Raw genomic sequence first — 21,572 nt, forward strand, 5'->3', positions numbered from 1 at the left:
ATAAGCTTCTTAACTATGATTTGTTCTTTTTTATGTATCCTGAGAAAACATCTGCAGGTACTGTTACATGTCCTTCATAATTACAAACCCAACCTGGTTTGTGGACCTCAACTGTAGCTCAATTACTGTAGCGCTTTAAAAAAGACAGGAGACCAAAAGGAAGACATACAGACAACAAGCATCTCTAAATTAATCATCAGCTTCTCTGATTGTGAACCTGATGTACTGGACCACAGCTATGCTTGGTGCCACCTCCTCTTATCAGTGCAATCAGTGGGAAGTGTGTAGTTTTTCAGTTTAAGTCTCAGCTTAAAAAATGCATGCAGTATCTTGAGATACGAGCTCTATATTTTTCTGCTGTTATTAAGGCCTGTTATGATTACAAAAAACATATACACTACAAATACTTGTAGTGGGCATATGTTAGACGTACACAAAAAAGCACACCCCAAATGTGTACACAATGTTTTGTACCAATTTGAAATAAACTCTAAAAGTTTGGATGTGAAGATTTACGCTATGCAATGATCATCATTACTTATTATATTTTCTTTCTTAAAATTAATAAATCAATTTTTCCTCTGAAATATCAACAGTCACGTTTGTGTTTGGGAAGTGGTAAATAAAGCAGCAAAATTTTGGATAACACCATTAGTTCCATTTCATTTACAGTGTTTTGGTTAAAATATTATTTTTAAGATTTTGCTTTTGGTAATAAACATGGAGGCAGATCTGTTTATCTTCTGAGATGTTGTGAATCCTCCAGTCCTGCTTTTATTGTCAGAACAGGTGGATTTCAGTGGTTTTATGTCCAAAAACCTTGAAGCTCAAACCTAGTATGGATATTTTACCAGGACAAAATGTGGTGAAGCTGGAGAATTTCTGCATGTAGAAGAGAATATAACCATCTTTCTGAAGAACCAGAGTCTACAGTAAGCTTATAAGTAGCATCTTCTCAAAGTTTTTAAAGCCAAACAAAGCTGTACAAAATATGGATTTCTGGCTTGAGGATAAATTCAGGCATTATATATTTAGAAGTATAGGTCTGAATATTTACAATACAATACTTAAAAGACATTTGTTCAGAAAGAAATAACATACATGAGTTTTTCTTTGCTAAATCACACTTTATGATGTGTATATGGATAAATCTGTACCTCAATATACAAATTTATTTAACTCACAGTTTGCAAAAATAACCTCCTCTGATTGTTGCAGTTCCTTTGGGTTCAGCAAGTGTACGCTATGATTTGTATGCTAATGGGATTCTTCACACTGTATAAATCACTCCACAGTACTACATTCTAAATTCTGTAACTGCCAGTTTGTTTTCATAGCAGCAAAATTCCAGATTGTATCAAGTGGCAGATATTCCATTTGATAAATTCCAATTTCTATGCAAATGTAATTTATAATGTGGCAGGACTAAATAATGCTGCCAATGTCTTCCCTTTTCTAATATATAGATGCTATATCCAGTACAGGTCTTGGGGCTGATAACATACAAACTCCAGACAGAAAACACCCCAGGAATTGAACTCAGGCCACAGTACTGAGAATTATTAAATTGTTAAAAGAATGCTAAAAACTACAGTACATCAATGTACATCAATCAACCTGACAGATATTTCAGATTTTATATTCATTAGTTAATTGCAGCCATAGTATATGTAAATGGCTATGGGCATTGTGGTTTCCATAAAATAACCATCACTTCTGTGGTGGTTATCCCCACCGTTGCTATGATGTACTTCAAGGAAATCACATGACCTGCCATGGTTCATAGCTGCCATTTACCACAGTCTCTCTCTGTTGATTCCCATTTCAACAGCCTCATAAAAATAGTAGTCAAGAAATGCAACATTGTCACTCAACAGTTACGTTATTGTTGGCCACTTTGGTTATAGGCTTAAAATTGATTTAAGCCAAAATGGATCACCCAGGCCAAGTGAATGTTCTTCTGCTATTATGGACCATAACCTTTATATAATGATGGAAAAAAGAAGCACAACATTTTCTGGAATAAGAATACTATAGGTATAACTTATGTACTTTCACAAAACGTTGTCAATTTGTTTAAAGCCCTCTGACCAGCAAAACAGCTTTACAGTGAGGCATTGCAACTTGGCAATCACATGGAAGCTCGTTAGGTGCACCTTTGCCCAACAAGGTCCAGGTGGAACAATGCCTGATCAGATCACCTTTAAAAAAGCCTTAATTCAAAGCTTATGTCACTGCAAGAAAAAGGCCAAATTTTTCTGTGCATTCCATAATGCCTCGAATGTCACCAGAACTAAGGGAGAGGGCCATTGGCCTGCTGCAGGCAGGCATGTCATGTGCCAGTAAGCCGCTCCACTGTGTCCCAACTCCAGAGAAGGTTTCAGCAGACCGGCAGCACAGATGACCGTCCAAGATCCGGTTGCCCTCGAGTGACCACACCAGAGCAGGACCAACACATCAGACTGGTCCATCTAAGAGATCGTTTCAGATCTGCCACCCTTACTGCTGCTGAAACTGCTGACAGACACAATGCCTGCATCAGTGACAGGACAGTGAGTCTCCATGCTGCTGGCCTTAGAGCACGGTGACCTGTCAGAGGTCCTCTGCTTACACCTCTTAGATATCACACCCAACTGGCTTGGGCCAGCCAGAGTTTGTGATGGACTCGTCACCAGTGGCATCAGGTCCTCTTCACGGATGAGTCACTCTTCAGCCTGTTCCATGCAAACGTGAGGACCAGAGTGTGGAGGAGAAAGTGTTGCGTTTCTTTTTTCCATCAGTATATATACGCTGACTTGAGGCCCAGTTTTAATTTTCTAACTCTCTTCATCTTTAGTGATGGTGACTGCAGCTGTCAGTTAAAATGAATCATGATAATGCAGCAGTGGCGGGCAGTGTGGCTTAGCGGTTAGTGTTCTGGACTTGTAATTGTAGGGTTGTCAGACCACTTTCTGGGTGGAGCACTACAGCTGTACCTACAGTATATGTAAGTACTTCACCCACATTCCCATATGTTCCCATAAGAAAAATAGCTGCATATCTGGATTCAAATATAGGTATTAAAACCTATAATAAAAACCTCAGCTAAATTACATTTTAATTTAAATTATTTTTACACTAATAGAGCACAATCAATGCAGTGCTAAATATGTGCTCAGAATTTTACACAATTTACAAACATAATATCAAAAAACAGAATATCAAAATGGTAAGATTCTAGTCTAGGTACAAATATAGCAAGAAATGGATGAGATAAACTCAATCACCATGGTAACACTGTGTATCAAAAGGAACAGATTAAAATGAATAGGCATAGATACGCACACAAAGTCATCCCTGTGTGGAAGAAATAAAAACAGGAATGCTAAGATGAAGGGCCAAAAATTAAAAACTAAAGAGGAGAAAAATGCATCTTAAATCTGTAGAGGCAGAAACTCGCACTCATCCATTAGTATACAGCAGGAAACAGCCTGATACCTCGACACATGAAAGATGAAAACCAGCCTGGAATTACTGGATAGTCCCAGCTCCTCAGGCTGCTCTGGTAAATCCCTTACCTCAGCTGTCTGTCTTTGCAGAGTGCCACCATGACAAGGAGGTTACCAAGGACAGTCATGATTATGATGAAAGCCAGGAAGATGGTGAGAATAATCCTCTCTGCTGGGCTTAATTCTGCATTTACCTCTCCATTTCTTGAACTGGGGAGAATTCAAAAATAAAGCCAGAATAGCACCGAAAGATAAACTACTGTACCTGCCAGGCAAGCCCTGATATTGTAACACACTTTCACTATAGTGTTTCTTTTACATTCCCTGTAATCTCAGTGGTTTTAAAAATGAGTTCACTGTTTACCACTTTCATGAATATTTAGTATAATACATCATGACATTATTATACTCTAGTGAAGTAAACTGTAGCAAAATCATGGTAGCACTATTGTAAGGCAGTAGTGAAAGTAATCTAATATAAAATGTAGAAGAAAGTTCTTGTTCACATGCCCTATTATAGTATTTTATTTTTTCACTTTTGTTGTTTCTTTTAATTATTTTGTACTAGGTATTCAAATATTGTGCAGGCCAAGCTGGAATTAAAAGGAAGGCTAGTCAAACGCGTCTGTCAGACAAAGCCGTATAACACATTACATGTCTGTTAGGTTCAGCTCTGTGGCCATCACTGGTCATCTGCATGGGTTTCAGTTGATGGGACGCCTCTGCAGAAGAAACCACAGTCTCCCTGTAAGCAAAATAATATATTCATTTAATTAAGGCAGATATAGCTTTTTTCTGTTATAGTTTATTGTAGTTCCTCACTGTTAATTCTAGTTGAAGAAAGCTATTGTTGTTATTATTGCCATCATGCATACGATGCAGTATAGTATAGCTTTTAAAAATGTATTGACAGAGGTCAAGCAATGTATGTAGTAATAATAATAATAGTACAGTATATTTAAAAAGCATTATCTTCTGTCTCCTACAGTTTTGATGACTCTGACCATAGACTCTGCAAGTGTTGTGTACTGTATACTGTTAAAAGGATTTGGAGCATCCCCAAGCGAGTTTTAGGAACATTTATCAATCCAGCATCTACAAAACAGGCACCAAAAGAGAAGTTCTCTTTTGTGTCTTTTTTGTCGTACAAACAAAAAGCATTTTGTTTAGTTAAACCCCGTCAAGGTCTGAAAATCAGAACGTTGCAGAAAAAAGCTAATGCCATCTGTTCTTTTTATTTGGCTTTTTAATTTCTGTGCGTGCAGTGATGTGTGTTGTGAGTTATTCCCTGTTGCGGTGTCAGTATAAAAATGGTGCACCGAGTTCTTCATGTGGTAAAACAACTTTTAAAAAACACTTCTTAACCATGATAACAAGGGAGTGAAACAAAAGGAGTTAGGTGAAAGCAAATGGATTTGGAAATGTTTTAGATGTCATTTTTTAGCAGAACAAGTAATATTCTGAGAAACAAGAGCAATTGACAATGGCATGTTACCTACAGTAGTTTGAATGTGTTTGCCAATGACAACCATTGGGATGGGAGCCCTCAATGGAAAACCATGCTGCAGCTCTAAGCAGTGTTGGTTGACTTTTAACAAAATGAGAATTTCCAAACTAATATATGATCACTAGTGACACTATGCTGTAGGACATGCCATACTAGCTGGTCATTAACAAACACTATTTGTGTTCAAAGATGTAACCCCTGTCCCCTGGTTAACTTTCATATGGGGTTAGTCTGGTCTTGTTAAGGTTGCTATGTAGTGGGGCTGCTAGAGCATACTGCTAAAGCATGTTGTGAATCATCCAGGCATGAAAAGTGCTATATACTGTACATGTAAGAAATTAACTATATCAGCTATATATTTGTTTTCCAGCAAAATTCAATATTATTTTTATAATTCATAGCTTTTAGAGTCCAACTGTTTTCAATTTTTTTGTCTATAACCTCATATGAGGGCGTCATTTTCCTTTTTACAAATATTTTAAAAATGTCATTATTAGTGTAAATGTTGGTGCATTTTGGTGTACTGAGATTTATTATCTTAATAAATTTAGTGGTTGACAATTTTAGCTCTGATTTAAACTCCACGTGAACCTTTCCTTACTTCTGCGTCTTGATGCTCCTTAAAACCTATGATATCCAACAGTGAAATATCTTTCACTTTTCAGGTCCCTAAGCAAACGGAGCCTGTCTCATTTTTTCATTCCAGTCACTGGGTTAATAGAACTGCATGAACTGCTTGTTTGACATGGCTTTGTGTTGATGAAAATCTCTATTTCTAAACTTGACTAAACAGGCCGATAAGACACGGTTAAGTGACCACTGCTGCAATGTGGTCTTTTTGTACCCTTTCAGCTATAAATAGTAGCACCAAGCTGGGTAAATCTTACCTGATGTCTGGGAGCAATGCACACATTTCAATGTGGAATGCTCTGAGTTACCACAGAGTAAATAAGAGGAAAGTACTTAGTATTTACCCAGCTGCAGGTTGGTCCTTCCTCATAGCAATGGTAACTGAGTAGCCTGTTTTTACTAAGCTTGTTTTTTTCCTAAATACTAAATCAACTGAACATCAAGTTAATTTTAATAGTTTGTTTTTTCTTTTGGTTTTGATATGATGGCTGCACTAGGCGGTGCAGTTCGCAGTTCTGAACCCATAACAATACCAAACATGAGTCCGGCCTTGTAGGTCTTGTAAAACCTGCAAGTGCCTTGTAGGTTTTAAATTAGACTATGTTGTGCTGCATACTGGATAAAAAAGGAAATAAATCACCCCCCACCCCCCCCCTCCAAATTTGAGGTCATGCTTCTCTTCCCCCCAAAGAAATTAATCTAACCCTTCTTGTGCCTTGGTGTGGTGTTCACAAGTGATTTCAAGTGGAAGTGTGAGGTCAGCTGGAAAACGTCTGCAGAGCTGTGTTCTGGGATGAAGATCATTGCTTACAGGGAAATTTATGTTTCCATCCAAACCTACAGTCATGAACTGTAAGTAGCTACAGGATGGGAAAGATCTTGAGTACAAGCACCAAGAAAAAAGATTTCTTCTTAGGAATGTTCTTCTTACTCTCTATAACAGAGTAAGTGGTTTGGCTTGCCAGGTAAGGCTCGGAGAAAAATTGCTACTCTGATGGAATGAGAGGAGCCAGTTGAGGCAAGGAAGAGTAACTGTTGCAAAGCAAAAAGATGTATTTTTCTCCTTCCTTGAAAGCAACCCTTTCTCAGACAAGCAGCTTGAAAATACATGGATGAATGGATGAATTAAGTGTGTGGGTAAACTTGCAGCTCATTTCGTCCCTCAAGGGTGTCTAACTTGGAATAAAGGAAGTTGTTGGCATTGTAATCAAAAACAATTGTGCTGGAGGTGACTTTGCAATTCAACATCCGCATTACAGAAACATGCTAGGACAAAATAGGTTAGGAAAAGCCAAAAATAAGAAACTATGGGATATCAGGTGGAAAATAAAGCAGATTATTATTCGGTCTTCACCTATATTTGCATCTACATAAACCAGTGGTAGAACCTCAAATCTCTTTTCACCAGGAATGACAACACACAAGATTAAAGTGTCATGAAAGGATTATTGAGATAAAGTTTGGCTTAATCCACTTGGCTGAGGGTGACCTCCCAGCCATAGGACAAGGAGGCCAGGATCCCCAGAAGAATTAAGCGGGACCTCAAACCACCAATGCAGAATTCTGAAAGCATGGAGGAGGTGAGAAGAACTCGTGGTGTGAACTGTGGGTCATCGCAGACGTTGGATAGGAGCTGGGGGAGTGTTTGTTTAGGGTTACTGTATGTAAAGAAGGAAGACTTACAATGAAGGATGCAGCCTTGAGTTGGAAGAAACATCCACAATAGCTTGGATTTGTGAGAACTTTGTAGACGGGAAAGGATATCACCGGTTTTATTAAATTGACTAAAAATGGCAATGTTATATGAATATATGAGGGCCCAAGTTTTCAATTGTGCCCTCAAAAGCAGCAACGGAAATGGAGACTCCTTCACTTTATTAGTACTGTGAATAGAATCACAGGAAGGGAGGTAAACGGCAAAGCCTTGGCCTTCTATAACCACAGAATTTAATAAGAGCCTTCTGGGCAAACTGAGTGAGTGTGTAGTGCTGAGGCGTGTAAACCTGTTAACGTGTAACCTCTTGGTATCCGAGGCAGATTTTAGTATAAGGTACTAACTGCTTGGATTCTTACAGACTTTGGAACAGGACTGAAAGTGCTGTTGACCACTCAATGAATCCATGTGGGCACTGTGGAAAACAAAAACTCCCATTGGGAGAAAATAAACCTCTGGGGGTCCCGGCCCAAATGGGTGCCCTCCCTCCAGGCAGCTAATCGTTTTATCTGTGGCAGATGTGGCTTGGAAAGTGAAGAGAGAGCAGAACTGGAGCTGAGAAGTTGGCATCAGTAGCAGCGCAGAATGAGAGGAATGAACCCAGGGCCAAATTGGACACCAGGGATAGAGACACGAATGAGTCAGAGACACGAGAAGTAGGACTTACCTTAACAAATATCAAGCTCTAGTAGCAGCAGAAGTGGACACTGGGAATCAAGACGCAACAAGACGAGGACACGAGACATAAGGGCAGAGTTGGACACCAGGCACAGAAACACGAATGAGACAGGGACAGGAGACACAGGACGACTGATGACTGTAGCAGAGGTAGGATGCCAGACAGAGCCAGGGCCGAGGAGATGGCCTCAGTAGCAGCGGAGATGGGAGGAATGAACCCAGGGCTGAATTGAATGCCGGGGATAGGGACACAACATGCAGTTAAATGCGTAGGAGAAAAGTGAGAATTAAAGTACATGGAGGAAGAACAGAGGGGGCTGGAGATTCGCAGGGGGTGAGTTTAGATATGATGATAAGGAAAACAAATACAGATCGCTGAATGAAGAAACACGGGGAGATTACAGAATGGGTGGTCATGGAATTGGAGTGATGGTGGCTCAGAGGTTCCGTCCAGCTGTGAGCTGAGCAGAAGCTTGCTGAAGAGGCATGGTTATTTATTACTCTCTCCGAAGTTCAAAGCTTTTTTTTTGCTTTACGCTTTTTGCTTTGCTTTGTTTTAAACAGGTTTGTGGGCAGGGGGGAAATTGCGTATTAGTTGCACTTTTCTCTTCCCTGCTGGTGGCTGGAACCGTGGTCCACGCAAAGGGAATGAATGCGACTAACGTTAATCCAGAGCACGGGTCTATGAACGCAATGGGAGGTTCAACAGGTCGGCTGCACTGGCAGATAACAATCAGATGATGTCATTGGGAGATGTGGAAGTTTACTGGGAGCGCAGGATACGTTAAGTATATCTTTGATAGGAAAATGAGTAAAGTAATATCCCTAGATGTACGTCCTGAATGAAAGCTGTTTAAACGTAGGTTGGTGACTTTATGCTACTGTCCGTCTGATAACGGGAGGAAAGGTTTTGAATTCGAGATTTGTAAACGTGGCGGCGAATGTGTGTTTGCCGAGAGCAGCCCATTTAAATAAATAAACAGAAGTAACTGGATAGTCGAATGCTAGGCATTTCGAAAGGACGGGTTGAAGCTGACAGATGTTGAAAAGCGACAAAGAGTCTGATCAATGGCTAGTTGGTACGCGGAGAACGAGAAAATCTGCGGTTTCTGGCTGAGATCAACTGTGCATCGGAGCAGCAAACGGGAATATTGATTGTGTTGATCTCGTACGTATTTATAGCGTTTTGGGAGAGGAATGGATGTCAGGAGCGGTTGCTAATTTCTGATAGCTGAGTCTGATTGAACTTGGTTGTTGTCCTCCCTTGTGAACTTTTGTTATAAATTCCAACAATGTTTCCTGACAAAACAAAACATAAACTCACATAAAACATCTCTTAAAGAAAACTGTAAACAAATTACACGCCATTGCACTCTCAATGGAGTAGCAAACATTTTCATGCTCAGGCCTGAATGTTCATGAGGTTGATAAAAACAGGAAATGCCTGTGATTAATACTGTAAGTATGTCTGCCATAATATTGACATTCACATCACATTCTGATAAATGTTCCACTAGACCAAAGATTGAATAATAATGATTTACCCAATATTATAATTTACCCAATAATACCCAAATAATGCAAATGCTGTAAATGTGTGGGCTATAAAGTATTTGTTTGTTAATGTAGATTAAGGTGTTGAACAAAATAAAAGTCAAGGATGATTTTGAAGTAGAAAATGCAGAGTTTAGACACAAAATAGAAGAAACAGGTGCCTCCTTGTGGATTATTTCTTTTTCAAAGCATTTATTGAAATCCATATGTGTGTTTATTTCAGAACACAGTTTGAAAATTTGGACAGTAGCTCTTCAAAATTAAGTGTAACATTATGGTATCCCAGCTACTGTATGACAGACAGCATGTAAGTAAAGTCTACAATTATATCTTTTTAGGGCTAAACTATTGACAAACTTTAAATAAATTACAAAATATTCAAGTCCTTTTTTATAAGATAACACTTGGGACCAAAGAAGAGACCTTGTTTCTCTTTACTTTCTGTATCACTATTGCACAGCAGTGTACATCTCCATCAACAAAATAAATATTCAAAACAACTTATTCTTATTCAAGAGAAGAGATATATGGTTTTGGAGACATAACACATAAGAAATGTAAATTTATTGTGAACTGGTGGAGCAAGATTTTCGGAGATTGAATTTGCCTATCTATGGATGAATCATTTTATCACACTGTGTGCAGAAACTCAGGCTTTTCATATTCAAATCACAAATTGGCCCTTTATCTCTGTGTTTCTATTACACAACAGCAACACAGAAATATTACATTCAGCAAAACTGTGAGCAGTCATGATACAGTTTTAAAGTTTTTCTTCTTGACCTTATCCACACACCCTAAACCATCAGGGAAGGCAGGAATATCACTGTATATCAATATCACTAGTTGATACTGAGAGAGGCAAAGAAAAGTTGCACAGAAAATATAAAAGCCAAAATAACACAGTGTACTTTTTTCTACTTATCATAAACTTATCAACTTTATACTGTTAGTTGTGATGCCATTTCAATACCTGGTCAATACTGTTTCTCAGTACCCCATGTTCCTACCTTTTTGAAAGGAAACCACAAACTGCAGTCTTGTTTATCAAAACCTACTTTAAAAACACATGCAGGAAGTTGATTTATTTTTTGTTGGTAACTAAATGCCAACTTGCAGATATTGTACTTCTGTGTCAAATAGTAACATAACTTTACAAGTGTGCTGTTTACGTGTTTTGTGTCTATATTTAGACAGAACCACTGGTGTTGGAAAATGTCAGGCCAAATCAATGACATTCATCCACACAAATTCCAGCTGAGCACTGTGACACGACTCCGCAGTTGGAGTTCTGCAGCTCAGCCATGACCGATTATTTCTATGTCAAAATAAGATGTGAACTATTCAACTTTTAGAAACAAGAAGAGTGAAGGTCCACACTTAAAAGAAAAAGAGTTTTAGGTGTGAAACTTTCTTCAGGTGAGGAGTAGAAGGCTCCACAGCTGAGATACTTTAATTTTCTCCTTACTGCTTCCTTTTCAGTTATTAACCTTTACGTGTTCCTTTAGAGATCTTACACTGACGCGGCTCCCCATTGTAACCTGTTCCATTGTTAGATCAATGGACTGCATGACTGCCCAATAAAACTCCACTACATGTACAAGCCAATGCATTAGAAACACACTTCAAGAGAAAACTAAATGTATCTTTTAAACAAGATAAACAAGGGGAATACAAAACTAAAAATCCATCTTTTTAATAAGTTGCAGCTCACAACATACAGCATAGAGCGTTATTGAATTTATCAAATAGGATGGATGGACTGTATTGTGTATTTAGTGTTCTTGCTGAATGCCTAAGATGAAATCTAGACAAATAAGCCAATTAAACCTGTTCAAGAAAACATCAAATTAGAAGCACAGCCTGACTCAGACCTCTATTTTGTGGTATTTAATAGCACTTCATCTCAGTACTTTACATTAAAATTATTTTAATGTTTCTTTTGTTCCTTACTTGTGTTTGAGATAAATATATTTTGGGACCTGCCTAATTCAAGTGGAGTAGTGTAAAAGGTTACACATTCTTTGCAAATCAGTTCTCACTCTAATCTACAAAATGTGCAACTCTCCCAACAATGTCTATAACAAATGCAATGCTGTGGTTCTCCTGGAGAGAGTATGAGTGTGACAGATGTTGCTAGATCCATAAATCTGGATCTTGGAAGCAGCCACTGTGTTGACAGATGCAATGAGTTCCAACGCCTTGCTCTGTGCTCATCCTACTATGTGCAAAGACATTTTCCTATCATCTGTACAGAACTGGAAGCCAGGACTTATTTACATTTTCTCAATATACAGTATTTATAGAGCTCAAAGGCCCTAACAAAATCTGTTCAATTGATTTTTTCTAGACTACAAAGGAGAAATCCCTGAAAATCAAACTCTTCATTGTAGGGGAAAGCACATTCAGCATAAACATATAACAGAACATCACAAGCTAGACTTAAAACTTGAAGCTGTCTCACTAAAAAAAACTACAGCAGTTAGGTTTTGGGCTGGGATACACTATTGTTTTGCTCAGCCTCAGTTTGATAGACAATACCTGATTTCCACTGCTGGCACAGATGGGTTGCTCTGATCTAGCAATGTTTCCACTTAGACAAAAAAATCATCCAGCAGTGGAAATACCTCTTTTTATGACCTGGTGGTTAAATGGTGAAAAGAAGCAATGGGCATCTGCAGTGCATTTCTTTGACACTTAATGCCTTTACACCATTAGTCCTGGGTGTGGTAATGATGCTCGGCTGAAAGTAGTTCATGCTTTCATAGCATGGTAATTCCAAGGTAAGGTTTAAAACTGATTAGGTGTTCACGTTCATAACTGCAAAGGTTTTAAAAGAAAGAGCTCAGTACTTTAAGACTGATACTATATCCTACATTTCTACAGAACCTTCCATAACCAGTATAGGGATACTTTTGGATGTAATGCACAGAAAAGTCGTTCTGTATATTTGTCTATTTTATGACTTCCTCCTCCTGTTCTTATAAAGCAATCAAAATAAGTTCTTGATGCATTACGCCTTCACTATAGCAACAGCTTGCAAAGAACAAAAAATATCTGAACAAGTCAACTGCTGCTGAATAACACTTCAAATGTAACTAAAAAAAGAGCACAAAAAAGAAAGAGTCAATAAATTAGACATTTAACCTGTACTGTGTTAGTTTTGCACTATATATTTTATAACTAGACATTTTCGTCATTGCTACGTTGATACCAATCAATTGCTGAATCCCTTATGAAAGATTCAGATATTATTAAATATTCACAATACCTTTGTAGGCTAATGTTTCCTCTTCATGTTTCAATAATTATTTTATTAGTTTCAATTATTCTAATTAATCATGCTTATTATTCTAACCTCACAGTGTTTTACCATTCTTTCTTGTTGCCAACAGTACTCTTGTACAGTAAGACAAAAAGCAAGGTGACCGAGTGATATAAGGGAATCTTTTTTACACTGGTGAATGGATCCAGAAAGTCCTTTGCCCCAATGGCATCTCAGAGATTACCCAAGAGGTAATATTCATTGCATGATGCTTTGCATGTTAAACCATACACTATCTCTTTTTCCTCTAGATCAGTCCATCTTTGTTTTCAATGACCCAATTGTCAATGGGTAAACAGTTTTCATACTAAACTGAGATTTTTTAAAACTCCATCCTTGATGTCAGTGTACACCTAGTGATGTTGTTTTATTTTATACATGAAAATGCTTAAAAAACAGCTAAACTATTTGGGGGAATATTTTAGTTGTGATGTGCATAATAAAAATCAATAGCCTAAAGCATTACGGAAATTAGATTATATTTATATTTTAATTCTGTAATCCTTTACATTAAGTATTAATAAAGTATGTACACTCCCGATAATATTAGCACTACAATATGCAACAATCCTCTTTTGACACAAACCTAGATTGTCTGAAAATCACTTGGTTCTCTCTGCACTGCTACAGTACTTTCCTGCTAACCCTAAAAGGGGGAAATCTAACAAGAACATCAATCCATTCATTATCAGAAAGCAACTTTGGTCTGGTGAGGGTCATATCAACTCTGTGTTATCCTGGAAGTGCAAGTTTATTTAAAAGACAGGAGAAAACAGAGTAAAAATTGTGAGAAAAATCAAACATTTCATAGAAGCTGACCCAATCTAGAATCGAACCCAGACCTCAAGAACACTGAGTTAGCAGTACTAACCACCATGCAACCCTGACCAGAACATACAGTACCTCACGTTTACATTTTGTACAGTTGCATCCAATGTGAATGTGGGCCAGATTAAAATACATATTTTCATTCTTTGGTTTCAGAATTTATAGTTTTCACTGCAGACAAAAGCACAGTAAGTCAGAATGCAAACAACTTCTGATCCATTTTAAAAAACTATGAGACATCTGAGGAGTTATCGGACTTGTTCTTCCATTGCACTCACGTTTATTAATTAAAAAACCAAGTGCTCTCCACTAAAAGTCAAGTATGTGAAAAGCAAGGGTTAATTTGTGTCATGTCACAAATGTTGTGTAACATTTATTATCCAGTTTGGAAACACTTAAACTAATGACCTACAGTATATTTGAAAAAATTAAAGCCATGTTTAACATCGTCTTTAGTGTCACATGGATCAATTTATACTGTATGTGTATGTGTGACAGGGGGCATTTGGCATTGAGCCTAATACAGAATGTGATGTCACCTCTAGTAACTAGATTAATGAATTGGTTTGGCACAGCAAAATTCTGTGCTGCCTGTGGAGTAATGGTGTGTGGCTCTGAAGCTAATACCACTATTACCAGGCTTTGGGGGAGACTATTATATAGTACCTCTACTTTTCTTGATTGCCCTACAAATTGGAAACTACTGTACAGTATGTGGCCTACAAGCATACCATAATATATAATACTGTAAGTTATATTTGAGGTCTCCATGAAGCAAGGTTTGCATGTTTTGTTAAATCTGAAGTTAAAGTGGGAGTTTGCTGTATATCCAAACAAAGTATTCAGAATCTGTGTTCCAAAACTGTTCATTAGTTTGCATAATAAATGCAGTCATCGTAAGACAAACTGAAAGTGACATTGTAAAGTACAAGCAGTGGCATGTCTGTATATTAGCTAATATTGGTACATGACACATATTTGAAAGGATAGCTCATTATTGCTCTTTTGCTAAACAAATCAGCAATACATTGTGATTCAAAGAGTTTCTGAACACAAATTTTTCTTCAGACAAACTTTATGTGTTTCTTGAAGCGTTTAAATGCAATAGTGTTTGATGTCTTTTAGGCTAAAGAGATGTGGAAATTAGGTACTGTATAACTGTGGGTTGCTTACAGGCTGAAGAGTTAAAAAAAAATAAAACACAGTACATTGCAGCCGTGAAAGGTTCTTGAGGTGGAAGAGGGGGAGAGTGCAAAGATACAATACCAGGGAAAGAGAAGTTGTGGGAAAACCTAAAGAAATAAAAGCTAAGAATGGGTAAGGGGTAGGTAAAAATGGGGATAAAAAGATGGAGTTCTGGAAGACAAATTCCCATGAGAAATGTGGAATGGAACAATTTGTAAATGAATGAAGGCATGAAAAACATTTTCGTTGATCATTGAGTGCTGCGGATATTTGTGAACCAAGTCCATGGAGAGAATCATGAATCATGATGTCTTTCTCACTCAGGAATCCCTGAGAATGAATGCGGATAGAAGGTCAGAGTAAAATCAGGGCTATCAACTTAGAGAGATCATTCATTCTTGTTACTCAGACATATTCCTTGAAATGTGCAATGTTCTCTCTTTTTTACCAATGTAAATAGCATGCACAATACCATTTTGGTGATCTTGAAATGGCCATGTATACGTGTACTTCTGGATGTGTATTTGCATAGTGAAGCACTGGCTTCTGTTGCTTCTGTGGATGACAGCAGTAGACAGTCAAGAGAACTGTGGACAAGAAGGCTGTGTAGATTAGATGTTTAGTAGTATGGGATGATGCTGACTGTGGACAGTTATCAGAACTGTGGACAAGAAGGCTGTGTAGATTAGGTGTTCAGTGGTGTGAGATGATGGTGACTGTGGACAGTTATGAGAACTGTGGACAAGAAGACTGTAGATTAGGTGTTCAGTGGTACGAGAGGATGGTGACAGGTAAAGAAACTGTGGATAACAAGGTTCTGTTGATCAGGTAGTGGGTAGTATAATATAAAGGCCTGGAGAAAAGGTTTAAATAAATGATAAATATCATAAACAATTTGCCAAGAAAGCTAAAAAAAACATTACATGAAAAGAGAATGTTTTGATTTGACAGACGAATTTATGATGATAGTATCTGCTTGAAAGACAAAAGCAAAACTGCATGGATTTTACAGAACTGTAATTATGCATCTATGCAATGCAAAACATTTTTTAAGCAGTGAAGACAGTAATTGCATACCTTTTTGTACTACAGTACTTTAAAACATGACATCAGTTTCAAAACCTTAGACAGCTCTGCAATATAACAGATATAGATTTATAAGGTACACAGTAGGTAGGATTGTACTTTAGCTTAGTAGGGTTATTACATTACAAGCCAAAACCCAGTCATACTATATTTTTAAAATAAATCTCAAAAACATCTAAGGATTTTACGGTGCCTAGCTGACATAATTTGTTTAAGATTGGATTTTATTTTAATTTGTTTTCAATCAAATAAATAATAATAGAGAGCCTCTTGCTTAGTTCAAGGCCTTCAGCGTGAATTACATTGTAAAGCTTTCAAAAGTGTATATGAACACAATAATGTTGGCTAGGTCTGTGTGACTATTTTTGTTGTTTACAAAGCAACCCTATCAGAGTTATCTGACTTGCTATTCAAACAATTATAATCCATTCTTATCTGCTTAGTTACTTCCAATTACTCTATAGTTTCAGTTTTACTATCCAACCTGTGTATGAATATTGTCGACATTTCAGCATATTGCAAATACACAGTATTGTTCCTATCTGATTTGGCTAGTACATAATATATAACCTTGTAATAGTTATTACTCTAAAATGTCTCAGACTCTTTACTTTTAGAATATTGAAAGTGAATTGTTTCCTTTCCTTTTAACAGTCTTGAAACTTTTGTAATACACGGAAAGATGATAAAGATGATTTGTCCAAATTTTTACGTTTGTGTTTTACTAATACTTATACTAAATACTAATTATTTTTTATTTTATTTTAAAATTATTTAATTAATTGACAAGGTACTTATTATTGCAAGATTCCACTACAATTACATGATCAAAATAGTTGCTGCAAAAAATAATAAGAGCATTTTTTGTTCTTTTTATTTATTTACAGCAGATAAGTAGAAACTGCTTCAGTGTGAAGATCCCTGCCGCTCTTTTTTTTCTTTAACAAACTTAAATCTGTTTCCCTTCAGCAAAGAAAGGACATGTTGGAGACAAGATGTTCATTTTAGTATTTTGCAAGCAAACCTCACAGAATAATGATCAAACACGATGCACCTTACTATTACAACACGTGTGCCTCTGTAAAACACATAGCAAGACCTACTGTAAGTACACAGAACCAGGCTCAATGATCTGAGCCTGCTAATATGAGGAAGCCAAATCTGTTTTAATAATTAATAAATAGTACATAATTAAGTGGCACATTTTGCTCCACATATAGTAATTCAGTTCAGTACAATCTTTTATTTAACTACTGTTAACCATACCAATAATACGCCCTTTCAACAGCCAATAACAGTTAATTACAAAGCATAGCAAAGACGCATGGCTGAATATGACTCATGAATGTATAAGAGATAAAATGTGAACCTTAATCTACTTGCTGTAACTGCTCACTTACAGATAAACATCTCAAAGCATTTGCAAATCAGAAGAATTCTACAGTAATCAAAAGCAATCCTGTAGCTAAGAGACATCCAAACAAGTCAATGATAGCCACTGCTGCAAGGCCAATTATATCATTTTTTCAAACCAAAGTCAAATTCGGCCTCCTATGCTGGGCTGAGTTGCAAAATAAAAAGCCATTAGCTGGCTCCATCGCACCTCTCTTCTTTTATCACCCCAATGCAAACTGCATCTATGAACTCATTTTGTTTTTTTTTCTGACACATACTGTATTGTAATAAAGGACCCATCATCCTTTTCACAGTCTCCAGAAAGTACTCTTTTTTTTCAGATGGGAAAAAAAATATTCAGATGGAACTTTTTCAGAACCTACTCCAAATGAAAGAAATTGAAACAAACCCAGAGAACTCTGATTAATAACATTACATGAAAATAAACACTGAAATACACATTACGCATTACGCGTCTGGGTGTGTTTTGGAAGCAGTGGCTAACAAGTCTTAAGGAAATGAAAATTGTAGTTTGTTCTGAGAAATGATCTGTAAAACTTACTTTTTAAAATCAATTTTCCATACATTCACTCTGGAAAATTCTTTTAAACAATTTAAGTATTTTTTTTAATTGTTTGGCTGTAGAATATTGATTTCATTGTTTAAAGAGAAAAGCATGGTCATTGTAGTAGAAGACTGGTCAAGGGCAAAAAAAGCCCTTTGAGAAAACTTGAGGAAAGACCTTGAGAAAACTGTGGTAGTCATGTACAGTATCAATTACAACAGCAGTTTTTCATGGTTACTGTATTGTAAAATATATTTATATTTCTTAATACCATTGCTTACCATGTATGACGTTAAGTGTTAGTTAATACCACTGAATGATTAATATGTATTGTCTTGATTTGTTTAAATGTATTGAATCATAGCGATGGTTATTTTGTTATAAATATACCAGTTGTACACAACATAGTTTTCACTGGGCTTGATCCTCTGGAGAAGTTGACATCCTATCAATGTATTGATCGCTCTAAAAAAGGGCTTTTACTATATATATACAGTTAGAAGTTTGTATTACATTACATTTTGAAATTGAAAATGACCTAAAAAAATAAAGGGGATAACATATTTACATACAATGAGTAAATAACAATTGGTTTTTCAAAGATCGTGTCGGCAATGACAGGGGCTGAACGAAGCTGATCCGTTTTGGCCATTAAAATGAAGAAAAATTAAAATCTTAAACAATTTGAAACATATGATATATTTAAAACGTTTTTTTGTAATCATATGCGAGAAATATAGTTTTCTTTTTTTTCACGCTTCTTTGATTGAGGTTATGGTATTTTCTAATAAAGTCGTCGTGCAACAAATGTAACACGTGTAGAACAAACTGCGGAATTATAGTGGTAATGGATTTTACCAGAAATCCAAGACGGAAGGAAAGGTACTGTAGATAACAGAGTATGTGCGGTACCCGAACGCATTGTATTTCCAGAAGTGTAAATCTAGATTAGTTATCTATTGCAAAACGCAACACTATCCAAGGTAAATTTAGCAGTCAAATTTAGCACCAACACCTCTCATAATCAACGAAGTTAAAAATAAAATCCATCGTTATATCCAGCTACAGGGGTTTTACTAAATACAGTTAGTATAGCGGAGGAATACAAGTAACTACAGTAGATAAAATAACGCAATTAATTTTGCAATTAATTAAAAATCAATCCCAATGAAATTACTAAACTGTCTTTTGTGATCAAAAATGTTTTTTTGTATGTATTTAGAATAAAAGTGGGGTGATAATACTGAGGTTTAAAATATATTTGACCAGAAAAGGTTTATATTGGTACAGTATAACTTATCGGGTAATTGAAAGGTAAATTAAAGCATATCGATATATGGACATTTTTCGAAAACAAAAAAGTAAAAACGTTCTAATATAAATTCTATTTGAATCGGATTTGGATTCAGTGCTGTGTCCAAGATCAGTCACACAGTATGAACATTACAGCGTACGGGTTCCAACTTACCGGGACGGTAAATTAACTTTCTTACCTGTGGGTTCTGAGCCTTGGTGCTTAGGTTCAGAAGCCGTGTTCTGTTGCTAAGGAGAGGCATATTCCTTCAGAACATTCTCAAAAACCAAAAACGTTTAGATGCACAAGCGAAAATGCCAATGGTGAAGATGAAAGACGAGTATCAGAGGACAGGTTGCAAGGCAAGTCAGACCCAAGTGACTTGCTTTATAGATTATGAAAAACAGGCTGTGAAGTACAGACGGGGGTATGAACTCCAGCAACGCGCAGCTTTTCAGCGCCTCACAGTGGCTCTTACTATTGAAATACTAATTATTTTTAATTAAGCATTTTATTCTACCTGTCTGTACATTGGGGTTTGTACAGATACGGTTAAGGGATGCAGTCGTTAATTCTCTTCTCTTCTACTCTAACAAAACTAACATCTTACAGTAAATGTGCTCCATGACGCTCTGTGAATAGAATTAAAATGGGCTGTCATATTTTTGATAGTTAATAGCTTAAGAAGTGTTAAAAGAAAATAATGGTCATAGATAAATCTCTTGCTCTTGGTTTCATAAAACAATGTTTATTTTTACTTTGATCTTTGATCTTTGAAAAGAGTTGTTATTTTCTATTATGTTCGTGGATCCATGCACAGACCGTCAGATTATTTGAGCACCAGCAAACTGAAATTGACAGCCAGTGTTTAATATTGTCTAAAAGCAAATATCAAAATTGAATTTAGAGTGCAAAAATGCTGTTATAATGTTCTGAAATATTAATAGTTTTATTTGGACGATATCAGAGAATCACATTTTAGAGAGGCACTGTAAGACTTTAGCATCCAGTGATGAAAACCGAAACCGTTCGTCAGATGAAATCAACATTAACATACTTCACCTCAGAGGAAATATATATTGAGTCGAAGTAGACAAGGTACTATTTTTCAATATGCTTAAAACTTCTGACTTGAAAACAGGAAATGGCATCGCTAGTTTATTTTTACCAAGAAAAACGGCAAGGCTCATTTATTTAAAAAAACAAACACAGTCTAACGTTCTTTGATGCGTGATGCAGAATGACCAAAACTCCTTGAATATGTCATGGTTTGTTATTAGATAAAACAACTGCATTTTCTGCATTATTGTATTATCTGCATTTACTGCATTCTTCTTCTTCTTCTTATTATTATTATTATTTTCTAAGGCAAAGGCTGTTGTGTTTCACATTTTAGTGGTCTCTACAGCACAGAGTCTGGGCATAATAAATGAGCAAGCTTGGCACACAGAAATGATTCATACAAAAGACCACCAAGCACAACAAAGAGCAGACACAAACATATCAGCTACCTCAGCCTTGTGCATCACCAAAGTCTGATGCAGACACTTGGACAGAAGGCTTATGTCTGTATCATGTGGAATTAAGAATTTGGGGGAAACCAAAAATTTCCACTTCCTTTAGGGGTGCTGATTTGAATATGGAAGGTACAGTATATGTACAGCACCTACTGTAGTAGTTTCTGTAGCAGTAAATCATACTATAGTAAACTACAGTGATAGTTTCTAATTAAAGATTTGGAAAAAAACAATTTAATACACTCAGTAGCAGCATGAAGAGTAGTAGTTAGCTCCCTGGAGACTGTTATAACATTATGCAATACTTTCTCACTCTCACTCCATTATTGAAAATGCGGACATGATCTCGATGTACTTATTTAATTGGTTAAGTAAAGAATTACGTGAAAACGAAATCTGAAAGTTTCCTTTGTAGATCACATTGTATCCATGGGACAATTATGTGAAAATAACAGCAACATTCAAATGAACCTGCTGTATGCAGGGTTTATAACCCAAAATTCAAAGTTTGATCTGGCACTGACTTCAGGGAAACCCAAAGAGCATCAGGGATAAAAGAAACATGATTGCAATGCAAACCTGGCAGGATCTTCCTCACTCTCATTTTCGCTAATCAAAATGGATGTCTAATGCTTGTTAGTTTATTTTCTGTAAATCTACAGTACATTGTGAAATCTAAAGGCAGCATAGTATTAAATATTTAACTTCCCTGGGGTTGTTTCATTAGTACAATTTGAGATCCTTGATACTGTATCACTGAAAATGGAATGAATGAAAGTGCTATTGCCTCTTATGGATAATGAATC

At 36.6% G+C, this 21,572-nt stretch overlaps 1 protein-coding gene across 3 annotated transcripts in view; it reads right to left on the reverse strand.

Annotated features, from left to right (window-relative positions):
* The window catches only part of htr4b (5-hydroxytryptamine receptor 4), an 87,426-nt gene extending 67,804 nt beyond the window's left edge, over positions 1-19,622 (reverse strand). For all 3 annotated transcript variants that reach the window (XM_015338988.2, XM_015338967.2, XM_069186969.1), the window contains exons 1-3: positions 19,449-19,622; positions 4,143-4,233; positions 3,558-3,698 (exon numbers count right to left, since the gene is read on the reverse strand). In XM_015338988.2, coding sequence (XP_015194474.1) covers positions 3,558-3,698; positions 4,143-4,171 — 170 coding nt within the window. In that variant the 5' untranslated portion in view covers positions 4,172-4,233; positions 19,449-19,622. The remainder of the gene's footprint in view (positions 1-3,557; positions 3,699-4,142; positions 4,234-19,448) is intronic.
* Positions 19,623-21,572: the final 1,950 nt, after the last annotated feature.

The sequence above is a fragment of the Lepisosteus oculatus genome, chromosome 3 (genome assembly GCF_040954835.1).
Source record: "Lepisosteus oculatus isolate fLepOcu1 chromosome 3, fLepOcu1.hap2, whole genome shotgun sequence".
NCBI lineage: Eukaryota > Metazoa > Chordata > Actinopteri > Semionotiformes > Lepisosteidae > Lepisosteus > Lepisosteus oculatus.